Here is a 22,775-nt window from a genome sequence, read left to right as displayed (position 1 = left end):
GAAAGAGTCAATTGATGTGGCAAACTTTACTGTTGTCTTATTTTTAAAACCTTCCACAGCTACCCCAACCATCATCAACCACCACTCTGATCAGTAAGCAGCGATCAACATCAGATCCTCCACCAGCAAAAAAACAACTTGTTAAAGGCTCAAATAACTGTTAGCATTTTTTAGCAATAAAGATTTTTAAATTAAATTATGTCTACTGTTTTTAGACATAATACTATTGTACATTTAATAGACTAGAGTACAGTGTAAACATAATTTTTATATCTACTGGGAGACCAAAAAAAAATCTGTGTGGCTTGCTTTATTGCAATAATCACTTTATTTTTGTGCTCTGGTAATGATGCTGCAACATCTGCAAAGTATGCCTGTATATCAGACATGAGTAAAGGAAAGTCTTTTGAATCCACAATACACTGACTGAGTTTAACTTGGGTGTAACCACAGGTTTTCAGAGTTGGCTGAGGACTCAGAGACCATCTAAATCATCTCTGATTTCTTTCACAGTATTCCTACTAGACCAGCATCTACAGGATTTTTCACAAAAAGGAAACACACCTCATGATGAAGCATGAACGTTGCTATAGAGATCTGATTGATAGGCAGCTCTGCTTACCTTAAATCCACAGCTACATTTGTGATGCTTTCAACCTTCAGAGCCTTTCACGACAGAACAGGTTTTTACTCTTTCTCCCAGTTAGTCATATAAAATGCATATTCCTACTTCTACTTAATGCATTCTCAAATTGTCCTTCTCCATTAAAAAAAGAAAACCCTCAAGTTACTAGAGTCATTTCTAATGACCTGTCTTTTTTTATTTTTTTTAATTTCTTTCTACCCTGGGCCATTTGATCTGGACATGCTACATTTAGGCAGTATCCATGTTTTAAGTAAGTAGATATAACCTTAATTAATAAAGTCTTTTGATTAGCTGATAAATCTTTTTATAGACTATGTCTGGGCACTGCTAGGACTGGTGTATTCCTTGTATTGATGCAGTGGTGGTAGCAGCTAAGGGGGAGTAGGCAGTAGTTCTCCCTCAGCCCTAAGGCATACATTTATCCTTTGGCCTTCTCTCCTAACAGCAGCTCTGCAAAGGGGACTCTGCATGCTCAGATAATAATTATTTCAACTTAAACATTATTATGAGTCATTAGGGGGGAAGTGAAAGAAAATGTGTTAAACATCTTAGTTTCTTTGAAGTTAAATTCAATAAAAAAGGGTTAAATTATTTTAAGTTCCAGTGAGGTAACTTTACTTATTATTTTTTTTAATCCACTAAAGTAAAAGACATGATTTCTCCCGAATGCTGGATGAATTGTGAGTTACTCTACAATTTGGCTAATGCTGTAGAATCTTAGGGCTACTTAGTAATTTAGCAATTATTTATTGCATAGTTCCTACTCTGGGCAATGCATTGTGTGAGGTGCTAGATAGGCAAATTAAAAACAGGCAAGAGCTTGGTCTTGTGGAAGCTAAATTCAAGTGGTGAAATACAAATGATATATAAATAAATAAATAGGCGATGTCATATAGTCAGTATGTCAGTAATGAATGCTGTCGTATAAATGAATTAAAAGTCATAAGATAAAAAGTGAGGCATATAATAGGAATTGAATAAATAGACGTTGAATGGAAGTTTGAGACTATAAACTCCTGGACAGAGACTCCACTTGAAATCACTGGAAGGAACACTTGCAATAAAAAATAAGAGAGAAACGAGGAAAAAGAAAAGGTGATTTAAAAAACAAACTAGATGGAAGAATTTTTCAACTCAGTGCCATGTAGAATTCAGTATAAGACATTTTGCCTAGTTAGAGAAGATACAGGCTACAACTTGCTTGATTTCCAAATTGAATGTTTTAAGGAAAAAAACAGCCATTTTATATAATGCTGGAATTGAAGAAAACAGAATCCTTTAATGTGTTAACCACCCCAGCTATTCCCGCTTCATTACCTGAGCTTTCTGCACTCCCAGACTGGCTCCTTCTCATAATTAAGGTGTCATTCAAATATCACCTTCTTTGAAAAGTATACCCTAGTCACCCAATCCAATTCATCCCCCATTTCCATGTTATCTCCTATCTCAATATCATGATACATATTTTTAAAGATACTTGTCAGGATCTGAAATCATCTTATTATATTTCTTGATTTTTTTTTCTTACCCTACAAGAAAGTAAGCTTCATGAAGTAGGGATCCTGTGTGTCTTTTTCAACTCTGATTCTCTAGTGTGGGGAACACTGCCTGGAACAGAGAAGGGAAATAGTAAAATGGATTATTACTTGGTGTTTCATTTTTATTAAGCAAACTTGTATTTGTATGTCAGCATAAGGAGGACTTATAAGACTTTGTACTATAAGCGGAAATATTAAGAGATCTAATCATCTGGAGAAAAAAACACCTTGACAGTGCACTCTAGAACTGCCTTTGCAGGTCTGAAGGGCTATACTTGAAAAGAGGGTGCAGACTTGTTCTTTTGGGCTCCATTGTTGAGAACTAGAATGTTGGAGGCCACATCCAGTGGAGTTCTGTTCAATGTGATAAAGAACTTCTGAGAAGTCGAAGAAGACCAAAAATTCAATGACTTTCTTTGGTGACAAGCCTGGAAAATTGGAGTAAATCCTTATTTTTTTTAATGTTCAAGAAAACATTGGCACCCTTTAGATGTTAGTAAGTGTTCCATAACATGATAAATAAACTTTAGCCAGTTAAGGTTTGGAAAAATTGAGTTGAATAAAGTGAAAACTTTCCATATTGCAAAAAAAATGTAATTGAACCTTTAATGACATAAAATGTATTGTGAATTCCTCAGAAAGAAATGGAGTACCCAGAGTTTCCCATGTCTGGGTGAACAGGGAATCTTATTTTCAAGAAACACTTATTAACGTTTTATGAGATACCAGGGTCTTGAAGATCAAAAGTCTATAGTTCTCCACATGTGAAAATATGCATATTGAGGGTCTGGGGGTAGAACGTCATGGACTGAATTTTGTCTCCTCAAAATGTATATATTGATCTCTAATTGCCAAAAAAAAGCAAAAAAAAGAAAAACTTCATCTGAATTACATTTAAAGAAGTTGAGTTCAATTGAGAAATGAATGATTTGCAAATTGGCAGCCTCCCCAGCAACAGTAGGCTCTGAGACTCTGGTGCAGCCATGTGATGGAATAAAATTTATAGACAGAAAAAGTAAAGTGATGTACAGAAAATGACAGTGAGGTGCATAAACAGCTGGATTGGTGATGGCTCAGCCTTTGCCTTATTTGAACACAATTCAAACAGTTGGCTACATTTGATTGGCCAAAACTCAGTGATTGGCACAAGTGTAGGCTATGGTCTGTTTACACCTCCACTTGTTATAGTTCATAATGTACAGAGAAACCTTTAGACTGAACTTAAATGTAGGGAGACACTTTAGACTAAACTTGATTTAACATTTCCAATGTGACTATATTTTTAAATACGGCCTTTAGGATAGTAATAAAGGTCAAATGAGGTCATAAGAGAGGCACTCTCATCCAACAGAACTGGAGTTCTTATAAGAAAAGGAAGAGACACCAGGGGCATGTACACAGAGAAAAGAAAAAGACCAGATGAGGACACAGTGAGAAGACAGACTGCAAGCTACAGGGAGAGGCCTCGGGAGAAACCAGACCTGCTGGCATTTTGATTTTGGATTCTAGAAGTGAAAACATTTCTGCTGTTTAAGCTCCTCAGTTGGTGATATTTTGTTACGGCATCCCTACAGACTAATTCATTTCCTGTTGTTGGCTAACTCTGAGGTTACAGGTATCTTTTCAGCACTGGGCACAGGAAACATGACTATTTATTTACTTTTAAATATTTAATCTTATTTTGATTGACAGGTAACATTACATATTTTTATCTTATACAATCTAATGTTTTGAAGTGCATTTACACTGAAGAATGGTTAAACCTAGCTAACTAACAAATGCATTACCACTAATAGTTATCATTTTTGTGGTAAGAGCACATAACATCCACTTTCTTGACATTTTTTCAGAATAAAAATGAATATATCATCAACTCTAGTCACCCTGCTGTATAATAGTTCTGCTGAAATGTATTTCTCCTATCTAACTGTAATTATGTCTCCTTTGACCAATGTCACCCCATCTCCACCTTCTTCCCAGTAACTCTAGCCTCTCGTATAGGCAATGTCCTACACTTGCTTCCCTGGCCTTCTCCCAAGCAGGTATCTCTCTCTCCAAGCTGTGCTGCCTGGGGTTAGAGGAGGGGGTTGTGGGTAATATAAAACTGTCTTTTCTACCCTCTTCAATATGTATTTTCTTCTTATTATTTTTAAACTAGGTACTCTTACCTGGTTTATTTAGCTCTTGTCAAGATTTTTCCTGTATGGGTAATTGTTACAAATCAATTTTTGTGTTCAGGGACAATCACTGGAGAATCCTACTCTGCCATCATGCTCCACTCCTTCCTAGTAAACATGATTTTTACCAATTGGAGCCGGGAGCTGTGTGTGTGTGTGCGCACAAGTGTGTGCAAACAGTCTTCATCCAGATACTGTGAGGTCCCCTAGAAGCAACATAAATTACGGGAAAAAAAAAAAAAAGTTGTTACTGTTCATCCAAATCACCTTATTCCACGATTGGAGGTATTTAGCCTCAATGGCCCATAAAGAAGTGAAGGCATTCAAAGCATAAGTGCTAACTCCCTGCTCTCATGAGATGCAGGGAACAAAGTCTTGCCAGACACAAAGTCAAAATGCAAATATCCAGATTCGTAGGTCACTGTGCCCTCAGTGGTCACAAGGGCATGATCATAATTGGGGCTATCTTGAAAAATAAAAAAGAAAAGAGTTGGGATGTGAAGGGGCCATACAGGGAAGGAAGAAGAGACAAAGCTAAGCCAGTGATTTTTAAACTGTCAAAAGATCCCTTGAGAGTTTGGGGTGGTTTGTTTGCTGGATGTCAAGAAGAAAGGCACCCTGGTGGGGGTGGGTGAGAGGTGCTGGTGAAGCAATGAGGAGGGAAAACCAGAATCAATTAATAAAGTTCCACCCTCTCCTTCCCACCTAGCCTCACTCCTCAGCCTTATTGATTGTATAAATTAGTGTACCATGGATGGCTCTTTAACTCGAAAATGTGAACTACCAATCTAGACTAATCTTACTAGATTTAGAGGAAGTAGAGAGCTCACATTGGAGAAGGGATTGTCACAACATTGCTCCCTAGATACATAGATGGGGATGGGGGACAGGATAGGAACCCTTGACTCCTGGCTCTCAGTCCTCCCCTCTCTCCACTGGAATGAACCCTCTTTCCAGATGATCCTCACAGATGAAAATGTCACACACTCTGCCCCAGCGTTCAGCTCCCTCTGCCACTCATTCAAAACTTAGCTGTTCTTCCTGACTGCTCTGATTCTGTCAGTTACACTCCTATTATTTCAGTGTCCAATGAGTCTACAAATCTACCTTTTAGGTTTAGATTTAAAGGTAATACACCAGAGCAATTAAAAAGCATCTTTAAGCTCTTTACCTTAAACTAGTCATATCTCTTAAGTTCCCACTATTGAAGCTAAATAGCAGGGAGAATAGCCATCCCTATTTCCTAAGATTGTTTTAGGTATGAAATGATGGTGCAGTGTAGTTCTAGCACTTCGTAAGTGCTGAAAATATGGTTTATTTTCTTATTATCACAGTCCATCCTTAGAGCCACTATTCTATACCTGGATTCCTGCACAGCTACAGTGCTGGCTTCCCTATTTCCCTCCAGCTAACTAACCCAAAAACTCTTCATACAGGCCTTGCTCCCATTTAATTCCCTCACCCTTCTCTAACCCTCTAATGAGTTATCCCACTCTTCCTTGTGGCACCCCGAATCTATAAGGGAATAAATCCCCAATACTCTCAATTTTTTATATTAATTTTTATGCTTTGCTTCGAAACCTTTTCCCATTTGCCCTGGGAATACTCACTGGTAGCACTTGTGGCTGCAGCATTTATCCCAAGAAGAAGGAGGTGACAATGCTGTCTTAGTCCATTCTCACAATGCTATAAAGAACTACCTGATACTGGGTAATTTATGAAGAAAAGAGGTTTAATTGACTCACAGTTATGCAAGCTTAACAGGAAGCATGACTGGGAGGCCTCAGAAAACTTACAATCACGGCGCAAAGGGGAGGCAAGTACCTTCTTCTAATGGTGGCCAGAGAGAGGAAAAGGGGGAAGTGTCATACACTTTTAAACCATCAGATCTCATGGGAACTCACTCACTATCATGAGAACAGCAAGGGGAAATCTGCCCCCCATGATCCAATCACCTCCTACCAGGCCCCTCCTCCGACACATGGGAATTAATTCAAGATGAAATTTGGGTGGGGACACAGAGCCAAACCATATCAACCATGATACTGTGATTGAAGTAGACAACAGAAATGGAAAGAAAACTAAGGAGCCATGTGTCATTGTGGATTCTAACAAGAATATGGGAGCAGTGGATTTGGCTGATCAGATGCTCACTTCTTAACCAACTGAGATCAAATGTTTAGTGTAAGAAATTCTTTCACTACCTTCTAAAAATTACAGTGCTGGACTCCTACATCCTGTTCAAGAAGGACAACCCTGAGCACGCAATTAGCCATGTAAACTTCAGACTGACATCGATTGAGAGAATGCAGAAAAACATCACAGACCATAGCTGCAAAGTCTTTAAGGATGTCCATGCTCTGATGATGTTACTCCTCTTTGCCTGTCTGGAAGACATTTCCCCAAGAGCATACCACCAATTCCACCATCAGCGGGGTGGAATCCAACTGGTCACTGCAAAGTTTGCTGCTCACACAATGACAAGCATAGCAAGATCTGGAGAGAAATGGAATATTTTTGTGCATAATATGATGTTCTGCTTTGTGTTGTTCTGTGCTTTGAAATTTACCAAATTAAAAAAATTACTAAATACTAATCATCATTTACATTTCTGTTACATTAGGATTAGAGACAAGTTCTGTTTAGAAATAACTCCCAGAACAGTTTTCGTATTTTATTTTCACATTGAAAATTAGATTTACTTCAGCCTCAAAGAGCATGTTTATATAAAATTAAATGAATGCTGGCAGCAAGCTGTACTTTTTTTTTTTTTCTAAATGGGAAAAGAGCTAATTTTATTCTGCCTTCCTCATGATGGAACCAGGACCATAGTTATTCTCTCTTACAAGGCCTCAAGATTTTCTCCTTGGAGGACTATAAGGATAAATGAAAAAACTATCCTCATCCTGAAATGGACTGCTTTTATCTTCACAGGCTTTGACTCTCATTCCAAAAGCCTCCTCCATAATTTGTGCCTCAGTATCCAGCTGGAAAATTTCCTCTCTATGTAAACGGCTTCCAAAACCCAAACCAATCCCTCTCCTGATCCCTTGACCTCACCTTTCCTCATCCCTTTCAAACGAGAGACCTTTATCTCCACCCACTGGATACACCCTGAGGATCATTATCTCAGCCCCACCCCTGAGAAACTGTATCCGACAACTTGATTCCTAGCCCTGTCTCAATAAACAATTGTTCTTATTTTCTATACCTACCACATTTTGCCTAAACCTTGATCTCTAAACACTTAAATGCTTGTACCTCGTATAGCTCATCAGAAACTTCTGGAACATTTAACTCTATTTCAAGCTTTGCCACCTCCTAATGCAGTCTTTACGGTATCCTCAAGCCTCTGATGCATCCATTCCCTATCTATCAAATCACTGTTCCCATTTCTCACTCTGTGTCGCACAAACTTTGGGAGAAATACGAGGAATAGTACTAATTGGGCCTTCTAAAATCTAGTTCTAACTTTTCCAGTGGCCATTAATCTTTAGATCCATTGCTGACTATCTGACATACTGCCAAGTCTTCTATCATCTTTCTCAAGCTCCCAAACAAACCCAGTTCTCCCAGTGCAAAAAAGCAAAACAGCATTGAACAACCAGAGCTTACCTTACAGTGGGCTCCCCCCATCTCTCCTTCCTTACCCTTCAAAATATGCCTGTCTCTACATTTATCCATTCTTCTCTCTCTCATGTGTCAGAGAAAATGGTTTTTCATCTGTGCTCTTAACCTTATTTCCTATCTTTCTACATGCCTCTAATTAGCCACTCTCTACCATGTATCTAAAATTTCTTCTTCTCTTTGGATTTAAGACATGCTCAGTCTATCCTAGATCTTTCTGTAGCCTCAGCTTCTTCCATTCCTCCTTTCTTTGACTATCAAACATTAAAAAAAAATTCAGTTATCCTATCTTTTACCACCATTTTGGCCACCCTTTGACCCTATTCCCACTCCACTTTGATAAAAGTGTATGTTCAAACCGCAATAAAGATACCTCATCTTGAAACATAATGGCTTTTTCTTAGGATGCATTCTTTTCCAACATTCATGGCAAACAATGAAACCTACAATTACCTCTCCTTCTTGGAACCTTCACTTTGCTTCTTTTCCCTGACTGAACCTCAGCAGTTTCCTCCATTAATTGTATCATGATCCTTGGAAGATTACTTAAATCCTCTGAGTCTTAACTTACTCACTGGCAAAACTAGGGTAACAAAAATTTCTTCCTTAATGAGTCGTTATGAAGAGCACATTCCATATTATTAGCTACCATATATCAAGATCTAATTATGAGCTTGGCGCCCTGATGCACAAATACACACAAACCACACAAACATACCACACAGACACCTCAGAGACATGCATCCATAAGAGATTATATGCACAGTTGAATAGCACAGGTTCACTTATACATAGATTTTCTTCTACCTCTGCCACTCCTGAGACAGTAAGATCAACCTTTCCTCTTTCTTCTTCTCCTTAGTCTACTCAAGATGAGGACAACAAAGATGAAAACTTTATGATGATCCATTTCCACTTAATTAATGTAAATATATTTTCTCTTCCTTACAATTTTCTTAGTAACATTTTCTTTTTTCTAGCTTACTTTGTTGTAGGAATATTATATACATGTAACATACAAAATATGTGTTCATTAACTGTTTATGTTATTAATAAGGTCAACAGTAGGCTATTAATAGCTAAATTGTTGAGAAATCAAAAATTGTATGTTAATTTTTCAACTGTGGTGGTGTCAGCACCCCTGGACCCCATGTTGTTCAAGAGTCAACTGTATAATGTGTGTGTGAGAGAGTGTGTGTGTGTCTGTAAAATCTAATTTAACACTCAAAACAACCTATGAAGTACATATTGTTTCTGTCATAAAGATGAAGACACTAAAGTATCAGATGTTAACCTAAATACTAAAAGACACACAGTCAACATTTTTTTGGAAGAAAGATTCTAAATGAGATCTACTCAACGCCCATGCTCTTAACTACTAGATTACATTGACTCCCAAACAGGTATAGGAGTAAAATATTAGGAGATTGTGCAATATCATTTATTATTCACTTAATATATTATGTAGTTGCTAGTTTTAGAATGTACTAAAATAAACCTGCCAAGCAGTAAACTAGTGAGACAGTCTACTGCCTTCCCCCAGGTCTTCATACATACGTCCTTAAACTCAATAGGCAAACTGCGGCTATTTGGACACTTTTGCATGGACAATTCAGTTTACAATCTAATGTCAGCAACTCATAGCATTAACTCTTGGTTTGTCAATAATAATAACAATCACAATATTATTATTAAATGCACTACGCTTTAGAGCAGACTTTTATGTATATAATTAGGTGAACTCTATTGTGGCTAACAAGAGGCTCTATAGGACTTGGATGAAACTCAGTCTCTGGGATGATCTCTGCTGTTTGTCAACTATTCTAGTTCTTCATCTGACCTTCAGGTCAGGGAACAAGTCAGGACAAGGTAAGACGGTGTATTAGTCTGTTTTCAAGCTGCTGATAAAGAAATACCCAAGACTGGGTAATTTATAAAGAAAAAGAGGTTTAATGGGCTCACAGTTCCACATGGCTGGAGAGGCCTCACAATCATGGCAGAAAGTGAATGGCATGTCTTACCTGGCAGCAGGCAAGAGAGAATGAGGGTCAAGTGCAAGGGGAAACCCCTTATAAAATCATCAGATCTCGTGAGACTATTCACTTCCATGAGAACAGTATGGGGGAAACTACCTCCATGATTCAATTATCTCCCACCAGGTCCCTCCTACAACATATGGGAATTATGGGAGCTACAATTCAAGATGGGATTTGGTTGGAGACACAGCTAAACAATATCAGATTGATTGCACTCACTCCATACATCACAAAGCATGTGACGGCCACAAGACCATGAGGGGAAGTGACAGTAGTATTGCTCTGGGCTGGAAGTTTTAATTGCTAAAATGAGAACTCCTTGAGAATTCATCTTCACTTCACCTTGACTACAGTATTCCAAATAGTGATGACTCTGTCCACTTGGCATCCACAGTGAAGGCAATGTAGCATGATCAGCTGACTACCATACAAGTGTAGCTTGAGTAAAAAGCAAAGTTTTGTTTTAATTAACAGAAATCTTGTGGCTACATGTTATCACAACATAACCAAGCCTTCTGGATTGATAAAAGCTCACAGCATATAATGACTTATCCAAGATTATACAGGTAGAAAATATCAGAAGTAATATGTTAGTGCTTTTCTCCATACTTCATAAATGCTAATGTCAGTGTTCCTTCCATTCGGTCCCAGTTTGCTTCATTGGTTCATTGCCTCAAAAAAAAACAATATTTCCCCAGGTGCCAAGATATAAACATAGGTGTAATCAGTCTAATCTGGGTTTAATAGATTCCAGTTTTGTAAAATAAAGGAGGTTTGAGATTTTCACTTATTTCATAACTAAGCCAAGAAGCTCATACTTAGTCTCTTCTAGTACATGAAGTTTAGAATTCTTAACAGTCCCACCTTTGGGAAAGATAGAAAATACTTCTTACCTCAAATAATCAAATCATTGGTCAGATAAGAAGTAGCAATTCAGTAACAAGGACTGTAACACAGCCCAGGGTGTGGCACCGTGCTTTGAGATCCTCTGGATGACCTCACAGGAAAGGTGGAGAAACCAAGCCTTGCATATATATAAACATGACCCCTTTCCTGGGCTATGGTTGATGCAGCTGTAGTGACAATCTCAGAGCAGCTTCTGCACCACAGCCATTTCCAGCATGAAGATCATTGGGGGTCTCCTTCTGCTCTGCACAGTGTTCTATTTCTGTAGCAGCTCAGGTAAGTTAAGGTCAGACGATGCCCTATATAGCCATTAAGCTTGTTTTCACAAATAATCCCTCCTGGGATGTGAGCATCTCAGAAACATCTGGTTGTAAGAATTTAAAGTGTACTGGTTTGTAATAGGATCTTATGCTCCATCTGGAGTTTGAGAGACTTGAGTCCAATGTCTTTCAAGGATTCTTATTTGCATCCATAGAACAAAAATCATCTAATTTCTCCATAAGTCTTCCATTTCATATGTTCATATGGACACTGGAAGTTGTCAGTGTTATTAGATATACTATTTCTTAGTGCAAAGATACAGAAAAACTTGGATGTCTTCCTAAATCAGTTTGGAGGGATTAAAATAAAACACAAGTCTGAAAAAGCCAAGGGTCAACAATCAGACTTTTATACTTTGAAAAATTAATTAGTGTTTCCAATCCTATAAAGACATTCCACTGCATTTCTTTATGTCAATTGGGAAGGAAAGGATAACAGAAATGATCCTTCAGGCTCTTAAGAGTGATTATTTTAATACTTCTTATTACTACCTGGCTTTGGCCATTATCAAAAACACTATGAGGTTCAGAAAACATCCTGTGATCAACAAAGAGAGGAAATTTTGATAATTTTCTTGCCTAAACCAAGGGTTAACCTAAGCCACTGGTCATTCAACTTCCTCAGCAAACAACTAGGATTTTGCATAAGGGTGGAGAGTGTGCTGAATCTCATTGCTAAAGGAAATGTAGAGTCATTATATAGGATGAAACTTAATAATGAGACTTAAAGTTTGCTTTATTTTTAACATTTTCATCTGCATCTCTTTTTCAGAAGCTGCTAGTCTGTCTTCAAAAAAAGTAAGTATGTTGAATAACATTTTAATGTCAATAACTATTGACTGTCATTTAGTCAACATATATGTAGGATAAATTCAGTATGTTTCGGGGGATTTGAGAAGGAGGCAAACACACGTGGAGAAATGGTATCTGCTCTCCAGAAGGCAATTGAAGAAATATGGCATACATATAAACAACCATATTTTAAAAATGTTTTTTAAAAATTCCAGAGTTAAAGGAGGGAGAATTGCCTTCCAGCTGGAAGGTTGGCAATGTTTTCATAAAAGGCATCACGTGTAAAAGGCAGGGAAAAAGAACCTTGATAAATTGCACAGACTCTGGGTTCAAATACTAACTCTACTACTTACCAGCATTTATCTTCAAAAAGTTACCTCTATTTCTAAGCTTTAATTTCCACATTTGTAAAGAGAGGTAATAGTAGAATTTGCTCTAGTTGTTCTGAAGATTAAACAAGAAAATTCACGTAAGATTTAAGTTTGATGCCTAGCCCAGAAACGCCCAGCAATTGTTAACTGAGTGTAGTAGAAAAAAATAGAATACCAATAGTGCTAGTATTTGTAATAGTGATAACACTAGTACTTACAGAAGTGGCCAAGCAACATCTGATTATCTGAGCTGGGACTTCCAGCCCTTGTAGTATATCTAATAGTGGACAGAGTAGCCTAGCTTGCGGTCTTGGAGAAAAACAGGACATTTGCTTGTGTATGACACAGGTGGACTGCAGCATTTACAAGAAGTATCCAGTGGTGGCCATCCCCTGTCCCATCACATACCTGCCAGTTTGTGGTTCTGACTACATCACCTATGGGAATGACTGTCACCTGTGTACTGAGAGCTTGTGAGTACCTCATAAGAAGAAAATGAGATCTGGAGCCAGTGCTCTCTACTACAAACCTTTCTACTTTCCAGGATCCAGCTTACATCTCTATAAGCTATAATTTATAATTATCCCCACCCAGAACAGCAGGTGGGGAAAAAAAACTGACTGTTTCACAATCAGACAGGGTAGAGTCACCTGCTCTGACAGCTTGGACTGGTTCCATCCCATCACAGAACCTCCAATTCCTGTCTGTCAATTGTGAGAATCCAGTAAGACGGTGAATTCTCAAACTGCTGTCCCCAGAGCACAGAGGTTCTATAGAGGCAAGTCAGGAGTTGCTATTAGGGTTAAAGGGACCATTTGGGGTAGTTTACAACATAAAGTTCAGCTTGGACTATTTTAAGCAGTGGAGTGCCATATATCATGATTGAAGAAAGGGCCCTGAACTCCCTATCCCCCCAAAAATAATTGAAAACTACTATACTATCTGACTTCTAAGATACTTAACAGTCTTAGTGCAGCTTGATTCTTAGATAAAGTGTGCCTAGAGGTTCTTTATCTTCAAATTCTTAGAGGCTCCATATATCTGTAGCTTTAAGGGGGAATAAGCCTACAAAAATGATTGTTTTTCCTTTATCTAAAATAAGGGATGCAAGCTGTCAGGATTTGGACCAGAATACCACGGACATGTTTTGTTTAGGTATTTTGTTTGGCCCACAAAATGTTTTTGCAGAAATGTAGCTAGGCAGATGTCACTTCTTTGGTACAAGACATGCAAATTGCACTTAACTCTCTCATACCGAGTCCACTGTGATCATTGTTAACTCTTTTAGGCCACTGGATTTTGGACACCTAGATCTTGCATTTTCATCTTTGTGATTATCTTAACAAGTGAGAATAACAAGCCCTGAGCCCAAAAGGGCATATTTATGTATTTATTCCTGTTTGGGAGGTTTTATTTCACAAAAGGGAAAATTCTGTAACATAGGCAGACTGGGAAACTAGCCCTTGGCGTGGAAACTAGCTGTTTTCAAGGGACACTGAAGGGAAACATGGTGAAAGTCCTCCTCACTAATGCAGGATCCAGCTTCGTCAAAGGCCTTGCTGACCAGGAAAAGCTGAGAGACAGGCCCTCTCAATTTGCTTTGTCAGAGTACTCTTTCTTTGTTGTTTTAAGACACCTGGTGGTCAGCAGGGCTCTGGAATCAGAGGAGGTAGCAGAAGGGTGGAATGATCACTGGAGTAGGGAAATTCTGCTTCTTTCTCTGTCAGAACATGCTTTGGCAAGGTCATTCATTTTCTGAGACTCAGTTTCCTTATCTGTAAAATGAGGTTCTGTCTCATAATCTCTATAGTTCCTTTCAGTTCTAACATTACATAAAATTTCCTCTTGTGCTAATGAATCTTGTGAACTGTGTCTTCCCTTAGGAAAAGTAATGGAAGAGTTCAGTTTCTTCACGATGGAAGTTGCTAAATTCTCCATGGACATGGAGAGAAAGGAATGCTATCCTCCTCATCATCTTCATCATCCCCAGGCTCTGACTGAGTTTCTTTCAGTTTTACTGATGTTCTGGGCGGGGGACAGAGCCACATTCAGAGTAATCTGGATTGAAAGGAGATAGTTTCTGTGCTACCCCTACAAACGCATGCCTCACTGACAGACTAGCATTTTTTTAAAAAACATGTCAATAAAAAATAATCTCCCAGAAAGTTTATCTTTGCTTCTGTTTGTGTTTGTTTCTTAGATCGCGGTATAAAATAACACAATTATAAAAGAAAATTGAAAAACATACGAGTCTTGTTGTTTAGGAAAAACTTTTATACAAAGAATCCCAATCAGCTTCCAAGAAACACATGCACACCACATACACACACACACACACACACACACACAAGATACATAGACATGCACACACACAAATGCCAGTGAACACCACACCTTCTCCTGGAGTCTTTATCCACTAGAGACAAGTCTATGTACCATACTGTTGCTTCACATTGGTCTCTTTTTTTAAAAAGATCCTTAAAAGAGAACCTCTCTTATTCCAAGAAGTCATTTCTAGAAGAGAAGTTTTTCTTCCTATTCCTTTCCAGAAACATACCACAATTTCTCATAGGCCAGCTCTTCTAGAGTACTGATGAGAAAGTCACTGCTTCAAGAGGAAGCATGTCCATTGTTGTAGAGATCTGATTGTTGAGATGTTCTACTTGTCTAGAATTGAAGACTACATTCATGAGGCTATCAACCATCAGCGCCAGTGAGCATATATAACAAAGAAGTTCACCCTTTTTGCCAATTAACAGATTTTTCATTATTTAAAAATGAATATTCTGTCTCCATTGAAATTTATTTTCTCCAGGATAAAAATCTCTGGTTAATTCAACCCTTTTTGCTCAAGTGTTATTTCCCTTATAATATTTCTATCCTGGACCATACTCCTTGGATCTGTTACAATTAGGCATTGTCCATCTTAAAATATGTCAGTATGTTGTCCAAAAATAGACTAATCAGCACAATTTTTTTTGTCTGACAGATACAGAGAAATTAGAACTACTACCTCTCTACTAAACCTTCCCTTCTACTAATGCAGCTGAATGAACTAAGGATCATGTTTATAATATAGAAACATCATTAGAATAAAATCTGATGTATTTGTAAATACCAGGCTTGCTGCATAAGGATAATGAAGAATGAACTAAAATAAAGATGCCAGGACTCCACCCTACAAATTATCATTCAAGAGAACTGAAGAAAGCACCAAACAATCTAATTTTTTTAATTGGTATACATTCAGAATTAGAAAATTCTGAGACAGACATCTGACCCAGCTCAACACAAGAGGGTCCCGGATGAAAGCAACATCACTACTACATGAGATTAATAGGAAATACGTCTTAGAGAAGGTGAAATTTGATTTGAGCCCAGCGTGGCAGAACTGTGGTTATTCACCACAGTCCTTCCTGGCAAGTGAGAACGGAATCCAACCTCTACTTCTCTTACTAACTGGCTCATAATAACTCACCCTCTCCCAGCAGCCTCTGTGCAGATCCATGTAAACAGGTCTATTTGGACGAGAATTTAGCCAAAACATTCACTCAACACGGTATCCACAGCAAAGAAACAACCTTCTCGAAATTGTTGGTCACATCCTGCTTGTACTCATTCTGGTGTTTTGGTTTTCCTCTGATAAGCGTCTGGTTATTCATGAGCACTCCCTCTCTGTCATCCATAAAGTCTAGGACCAAACTTAGGGGAAAAAATGGTGAGTGCTAAATCACATCACAGAATTGTCTGATGGAAAATGGAAAATGGTTCTCATATTGACTACAAATGTTTAAAACCTCTTGTCTGCAAATAATTTCAAAGAGCAAATTTTGATCCTTATCCTTTTCACTGTTTTCTTTTTTTTAGATATTCTTAGTGATACCAAACATAAGTTTAGTTTGAGTCTGTATATTATTCATCAAGTTTTGTAAAAATTGTTTTAAAGCTATTGCATTCATTTAAATTTTTAAATCTTGTTTTCAAACAGAATTTTATCGTTTTAAAACATTTTTCATGAGAATTTCTTAATTTTATTCTCTGTGATAGGACGGACTGCTGCTATTTTCCTTTTTCTTTTCTTTTTTTTTCTTTTCTTTTTTTTTTTTTTAACAAACAAGGGAAATTAAGTTAGAAAGCACAGGTGGGGACCTAGGATTAAATGCCATATATTCTAATTCCAAGTCCAAGTCCAATCCTCTTTTCATTATGCCACCCTGATTTTCAACATCAGTATGGTATCATTGACTTAAAATCTAGGAAAAATAAGCTATAACTAAAGTATCTTTACACATTATGTCTAACATATGACCTGTACAAGCAAAAATCAGTTTTGAGAAAGAATCAATGAAGCTGAGATCTCCCCAAGTCATTACTTACCCACAAAGAAAAGCATTAATTGTTTCCCAATGAATAAATAATTGCAGGAAATAGTTTGCAGTGATCAATTTGTATAAGTTAAAATAAAGATATTTTATATTGAGTATTTCCTCACAATGACCTTATGCTACTCAAAAGCCCTAGCAATTTTTTTTGTCTAACTTTCAAATAATCTAAGATAATAATGGCTAACACTTGTTTTACACTAGAACTTGTGAAATACGTTTTATGTTTGTTAGTTCATTTATTTCTCTCAATTACACTATGAGAAATTTCCTGTTATCCACTGAGATTTGGCAAGGGTAAAGAATTTAAGAAAACCACAAAGTTAGTTAGCATTTTTGCCTTGATGATTTGATTTTATACTCCATATGTTTAATCACTATAGTCTACAGCATGTGTACATGAAAGCTTGCAGGTAAATTGTAATAGATGTATTGATATGACACAGGTATACTCTGTGATACATACATTGATCATGGCACAGGTATACTCTGACACTGGGAGCTCATCTTTACCCCTGTGTGTGGTGCACTTAGAAAGACTTATGTCAACTCCTGCCAACTGTACATGAAGATCAGGTGAAGATATCAATGGAACCATGATACAGAACGTGCACAAAATATACACCTTTACTTTAATAATTCCTCATTGTCAGGAAGGGAAGAAAGCCAGTCAACAGCCTCATTTTATGGATGGAAACACTGAGTTCCAAAAGCTGAAAATGCTTCATTGCTTATGTGGAAGACTAAGACAAGAACCTAGGTCTGCTTACTCCCAATCAATCCAGGGACCAAATACTACAGAGTTTTATCCACTATATCTTATGATCCCTGGAAATCAAATTCCTTCTACTATGATATGAACTAGTACATATATCTATAAAGCACTTTATAGTTTACAAAACACTTACATAGCCCAGTTGTAGGACTGGGCTCTACTGGCAGACAGGTCTACTGGCTCAGGGTCTACATAACGTTTGTTCTGCAGACTTACATAAGAAAGCTTAAGGAGATATCTCGCTTCATAGGAGACCTGGGCAGGCTTAGTGCTGCGATCAATATGACATCCAAAGCAGACACCAGACTGTTGATAATGCTGACCTTTTTCTTCCAGCATTTATCAAAACTCACGACTTTAAAAGTATCCCCAATCTTTCTGAAATTGAAGTCTAGATTTTGTCTACAACGGATACATTTCCAGAATCCTTTCAATATTTACAAATGAATTTAAAAATAGTTATTGCCGTTCAAATTTTAAAACCCACCTATAAGCAAAATATAGAAGATACAATTATGGAATACAGAACAGAACATCATATTTTTAATGTATGAAATATAAAAGTAAAAATAGAGGTGAAAAATCGCTAGACAAAAATGCTGATTAAGTGAAGTGTATGGAGACAGATGAAGTACTTATTGGGATATGAGATACTGTCTAAAGATGATGACATAGAAATAGTGACTAAAGTACATTACTTTAGGTTATAAAGTTTACAAGCAGAATTTTAAAAAGTCATGATATGCCTATCAAAAATTGGGAAGGATGAAAAGGAAATGTAAATTAATACTTTTTCCCTCCATAGATGGGAGTCAACAAATTATTAATTTTAGCTCGTGAGGCAATAGATGTATATTATTAAGAATTATAATGGCAACAATCTAAAAACATTTTAAATTCAAATTAGTTCCCACTGAAGTGTGATGCTGATGATAAAAGACTGGTTTTTTATTATAAACTCTTTAATGTCAATGGAATTTATAAGTATTTCTTACAATGACATATATTAACTTTATTAACTTTCTTTCCTTCTTTATTCTTAGGAAGAGTAAATCATTCCCACATGGGAAGCTGCTAACTTACTGTAATATTAATGTGAAGTAAATTTGTTTTTAAAATTTTACCTTTTGAAGTTTAGGCATTGGAGAAGAAGTGATTTCACTGAGATTTGTCTCTCTGTGTGATCATTAGCATCTGCATCTTTATGGTCTTTATGACTCCTTCTCATCATTGTTTTCATTATAAAACTCCACCAAGCAGCTCAGGAGAACACAATAAACCCAGAAAACTCTGGGCTTAACCCAACCTGAACATTTACAAGGTATGTGGCTCTGCAAAAGTAATTTAACGTGTATTTAAAGTATTTCTTTCCTTACTTATAAAATAAAGAGAATAATCACTCCTAATTAGACATGTATACTGTGAGAGTCAGATGAGATAATGCATGCAAACACGCTTTGTAAACTATAATGTCCTACAAAAATCTAAAGAAACAATTATGATCTGAAAGCCCATCCTTCTCCAATATTTACTAAGGCCTAAAAACATAAATCACTTTCTTCGCAAAATGCATTGCATGTTAAAGAAATACAACCAGCAATTTTTCAAGTTTTTTTCCCCTTGCTTGAAAAACGAAAACATTTCTATTCATTAGAAATTGATATTAGAAAGTGAAAAGGAGACTGTATAACTTGGAACACACAAAGATTATACACATTCATTTATATAGTTTGTCCCATTAAAACATGGCCTATTGAACTCCATAGTATGGGTTTGCAACATAAAATGAGATATTTACATAATCTCAAAGAATCTCCTCATAAAATGTTTATTAATTATGAAAGAAAAGAGTAACTTTATAGTAGAAAAATCATTCAGACACTGCCCTTACTCAAGTGATCAAAGTTAACATCATTAATGATAGGCAAATCAACATCATATATACTGGCTGAAAAATACAATATGCAGAACACAGAATAACGTTTGGATTTCTCTGACAAAAACGCGCAACCTCAATATAATCGTTACGAGATATCAAACTCAAATTCAGAAACATTCTACAAAATCACGTGGGTCTACAACGTCTGAAACCAAGAAAGCACTGTTCCAATGTTATGCCTTGAAGACGATTGAAGAACATGACAATGCATGATCCTGAATGGTTATTATTATTATTAATGGGAAATAATTCACAAAGCACAAAATTCATGGCTTTTTTGTACTCTCAGAGAGAGGGTCAAAATTCATGTTTTTAAAGTATGTATTTCAGTAGTTTCTGATCTGTTAGCAAAACTGTGCAATCATCACCACTACCTAACTCCAGGGCATTTCACCACACCAAAAAGAAACTATTCCTTTAGCAGTAACTCTTATCTACCCCCTGCTATCCTCCCAATCCCTGGGAACCTCTAATCTAATTTCTGTCTGTGGATTTGCTATTCTTCACATTATATATAAATAAAATCACGCAATATATAAATAAAACCATAAAATATGCTTTTCGTGTCTGGCTTCTTATACTTAGCATTAAGTTTTCAAGGTTAATCCATGTTATGGTATGTATCAGTACTTCATTCCTTTATACAGCTGAAATACATTCCATTGCATGGATATATGACATTCAATCATTCATAAATTGATGGATAGTTGGGTTGTTTCTAATTTGGGGTTTTATAAATAAAACTGCTACGTACATTCATGTACAAGTTTTGTGTGGACATGTTTTCAATAATCTTGAATAAATACCTAAGAGTGGAATTGCTAGTAACTCTATGTTTACCTTTTTGGGGAGCTACCAAACTATTTTTCAAAGCAGCTTCACTATTTTACATTTTCATTTACATTTACACCAGCGATGTATAATGGTTCCAATTTCTCTACCTATTCACCAACATGTCACCTTTTTTATCTTAACCATCCTAATGGATGGGGAGTGATAACTGATGTTGATTTTCATGTCTCTAATAACTGTTAATGGTCTTTTCATGTGCTTATTAACCTTTTGCATTTCTCTGGAGAAATGTCTATTCAAATCCTTTGCTCATTTTTAATCAGATTGCCTTTTTATTATTGAACTGTAATTTTTTTTATATATTCCAGATACCAGTGTCTCATCAGATACATGATTTGCAAATATTTTCTCTCATTCTGTGAGCTGTCCTTTGAGGCACAAAATCAATTTTCATAATGTCCAATTTACCCATTATATTTTTTGTTCTTGTACTTTTAGCGTCATATCTAAGAAATCATTGCCTATTCAAAGGTTACTAAGATTTACACTTTGGTTTTTTTCTAAAAGTTCTTTTGTTTTTAGATTTTACATGTAAGTCTCTGATCTATTTTCTGTTACTTTTTATGTGTGGCATCCTATGTTATTTTGCATGTGGATATTCAGTTGTCCCAGCCTGAATTTTTGAAAAGATTATTCTCCAAAGAATTGTCTTAGCACCCTTGTCGAAAATCAAATTGTCATATATCAAAAATATACAAGGAACTCAAACAATTCAGTAACAAAAAAAAAAAAAAACAATTAAAATTGGGCAAAGGACCCGAATAAACACTTCTTGAATGAAGACATACAAATTGTCAACAGACAAATGAAAAAATGCTCAACATCTCTAATTATTAGAGAAACGTGAATTAAAGCCACAATAATATATCATTTTGCACCTGTTAGATTGGCTAGCATCAAAAAGATGAAAGATAACAAGTGTTGGTGAGAACGTGAGAAAAAGGAATATGTACACTGCTGGTGGGACTGTGAATTAGTACAGTCATTCTGGAAAATGATATAAAAGTTTCTCAAAAACTAAAAATTGAATTACCATGTTATCCAGCAATCCCACTTCTGGGTATACATCCAAAGAAATTGAAATCAGTAGTCAACGAGATGTTGGCATTTCCATGTTCATTGCAGTATTATTCACAATAGCCAAGATATGGAAATAACCAAAGTGCCTATCAACAGAGGAATGAATTTTTACAATGTGATATACACAATGGAATATTATTCAGCCTTAAAAGAAGGATATCCTGTCATTTGTGACAACATGGATGAAACTAGAAGATACTATGCTAGGTGCAATAAACCAAGCACAGAAAAACAAATACTACATGATCCTACTTATATGTGGAAGCTAAAAGAGTCAGACTCATAGTAGGAGAGAGTAGAATGGTGGTTACCAGAAGCTATGGGTCGGGAAGTGGAGAGGGAAAGGGAAGACATTGGTCAAAGGGTGCAAAGTTTCAATTAGAGAAGAGGAGTCTGTTTTGGTGATCTATTGCACAGCATAATGAGTACAGTTAATAATAACATATTCTATATTTCAATATAGTTTAAAAAGTGGATTTTAAATGTTCTCCAAAAAATGATAAGTATTTGAAGTGACTGATATGTTAATTAACCAGATTTGATCATTCCACAATGTATACATGCATCGAAACATCACATTGTACTCCATAAATGTATACAATTATTATTTGCCAATTAAAAATAAAATAAAACTATATTTCAAAAATCAATTCATCATAAAAGCAAGAGTTTATTTTTGGATTATCCTTATGTCTCTATTATACTGTTTTGATTACTATAGCTTTGTAGTAAATTTTAATACTGGAAAATGTGAGTTTCTTGCTCAGAAAGGCAACTGAGATTTTGATAGGGATTATGTTGAATCTGTAGATCAATTTGAGGAATATGGCCATTATAACAATAGTACATCTTACTCTTTGGGGTCAGTTTTCTATAAAGGCATTGACGGCAAATGGCACAGATGGCAAAATTTGAATGTGGCCTTAAGGCAAAGAATACATGTGAAGTTCTTTGGTCTATTCTTGCAATAGTACATTCAAAAGAAAAAGTTATAAACTTAAAAATGTGTTCTTCCTGACTGTTGTGTAAAGTGGGTACTAGTAACATGATAAATCTGTTCCTATGAAGGAGGTCAACCTCTAAAAGAGCAACCTCAAGTCACTTCAGAAAGTTAAATGCCAAAGAGAATGTGAGGGGATTTGCCACACAGGCTGAGTTGTTCAGTAAATTCTCAAGTAAACCACGAGGCTGTGCTCACTTATCCCATTCCCAACACACACTTATTACAAATTAAGTTGTTTAATCTGAAACCTTAGAAATGTGATTTAACCTGAGACTCATTTACCTTCTGTAAAATGGAAATAAATAGTGATACCAATAGGTTTTTCTAGGAT

At 36.4% G+C, this 22,775-nt stretch overlaps 1 protein-coding gene and 1 long non-coding RNA gene across 2 annotated transcripts in view; one reads left to right on the top strand and one right to left on the bottom strand.

Moving 5' to 3' along the window:
• Positions 1-6,666: 6,666 nt before the first annotated feature.
• The window catches only part of LOC105543458, a 66,200-nt gene continuing 50,091 nt past the window's right edge, over positions 6,667-22,775 (bottom strand). Inside the window, exon 3 of the long non-coding RNA XR_001006621.1 lies at positions 6,667-6,857. This is a non-coding gene — a long non-coding RNA (uncharacterized LOC105543458). The remainder of the gene's footprint in view (positions 6,858-22,775) is intronic.
• Positions 11,091-14,578, top strand: SPINK7 (serine peptidase inhibitor, Kazal type 7 (putative)). The gene is made up of 4 exons (XM_011985404.1): positions 11,091-11,206; positions 12,023-12,048; positions 12,762-12,886; positions 14,297-14,578. The coding sequence occupies exons 1-4, from the start codon at positions 11,146-11,148 to the stop codon at positions 14,340-14,342; spliced, it is 258 nt and encodes an 85-aa protein (XP_011840794.1). The 5' UTR covers positions 11,091-11,145; the 3' UTR covers positions 14,343-14,578.

This window comes from Mandrillus leucophaeus, unplaced genomic scaffold (assembly GCF_000951045.1).
Source record: "Mandrillus leucophaeus isolate KB7577 unplaced genomic scaffold, Mleu.le_1.0 Scaffold282, whole genome shotgun sequence".
In the NCBI taxonomy this organism is placed as follows: Eukaryota; Metazoa; Chordata; class Mammalia; order Primates; family Cercopithecidae; genus Mandrillus; species Mandrillus leucophaeus.
This window is presented reverse-complemented; position numbering and strand designations above follow the sequence as displayed.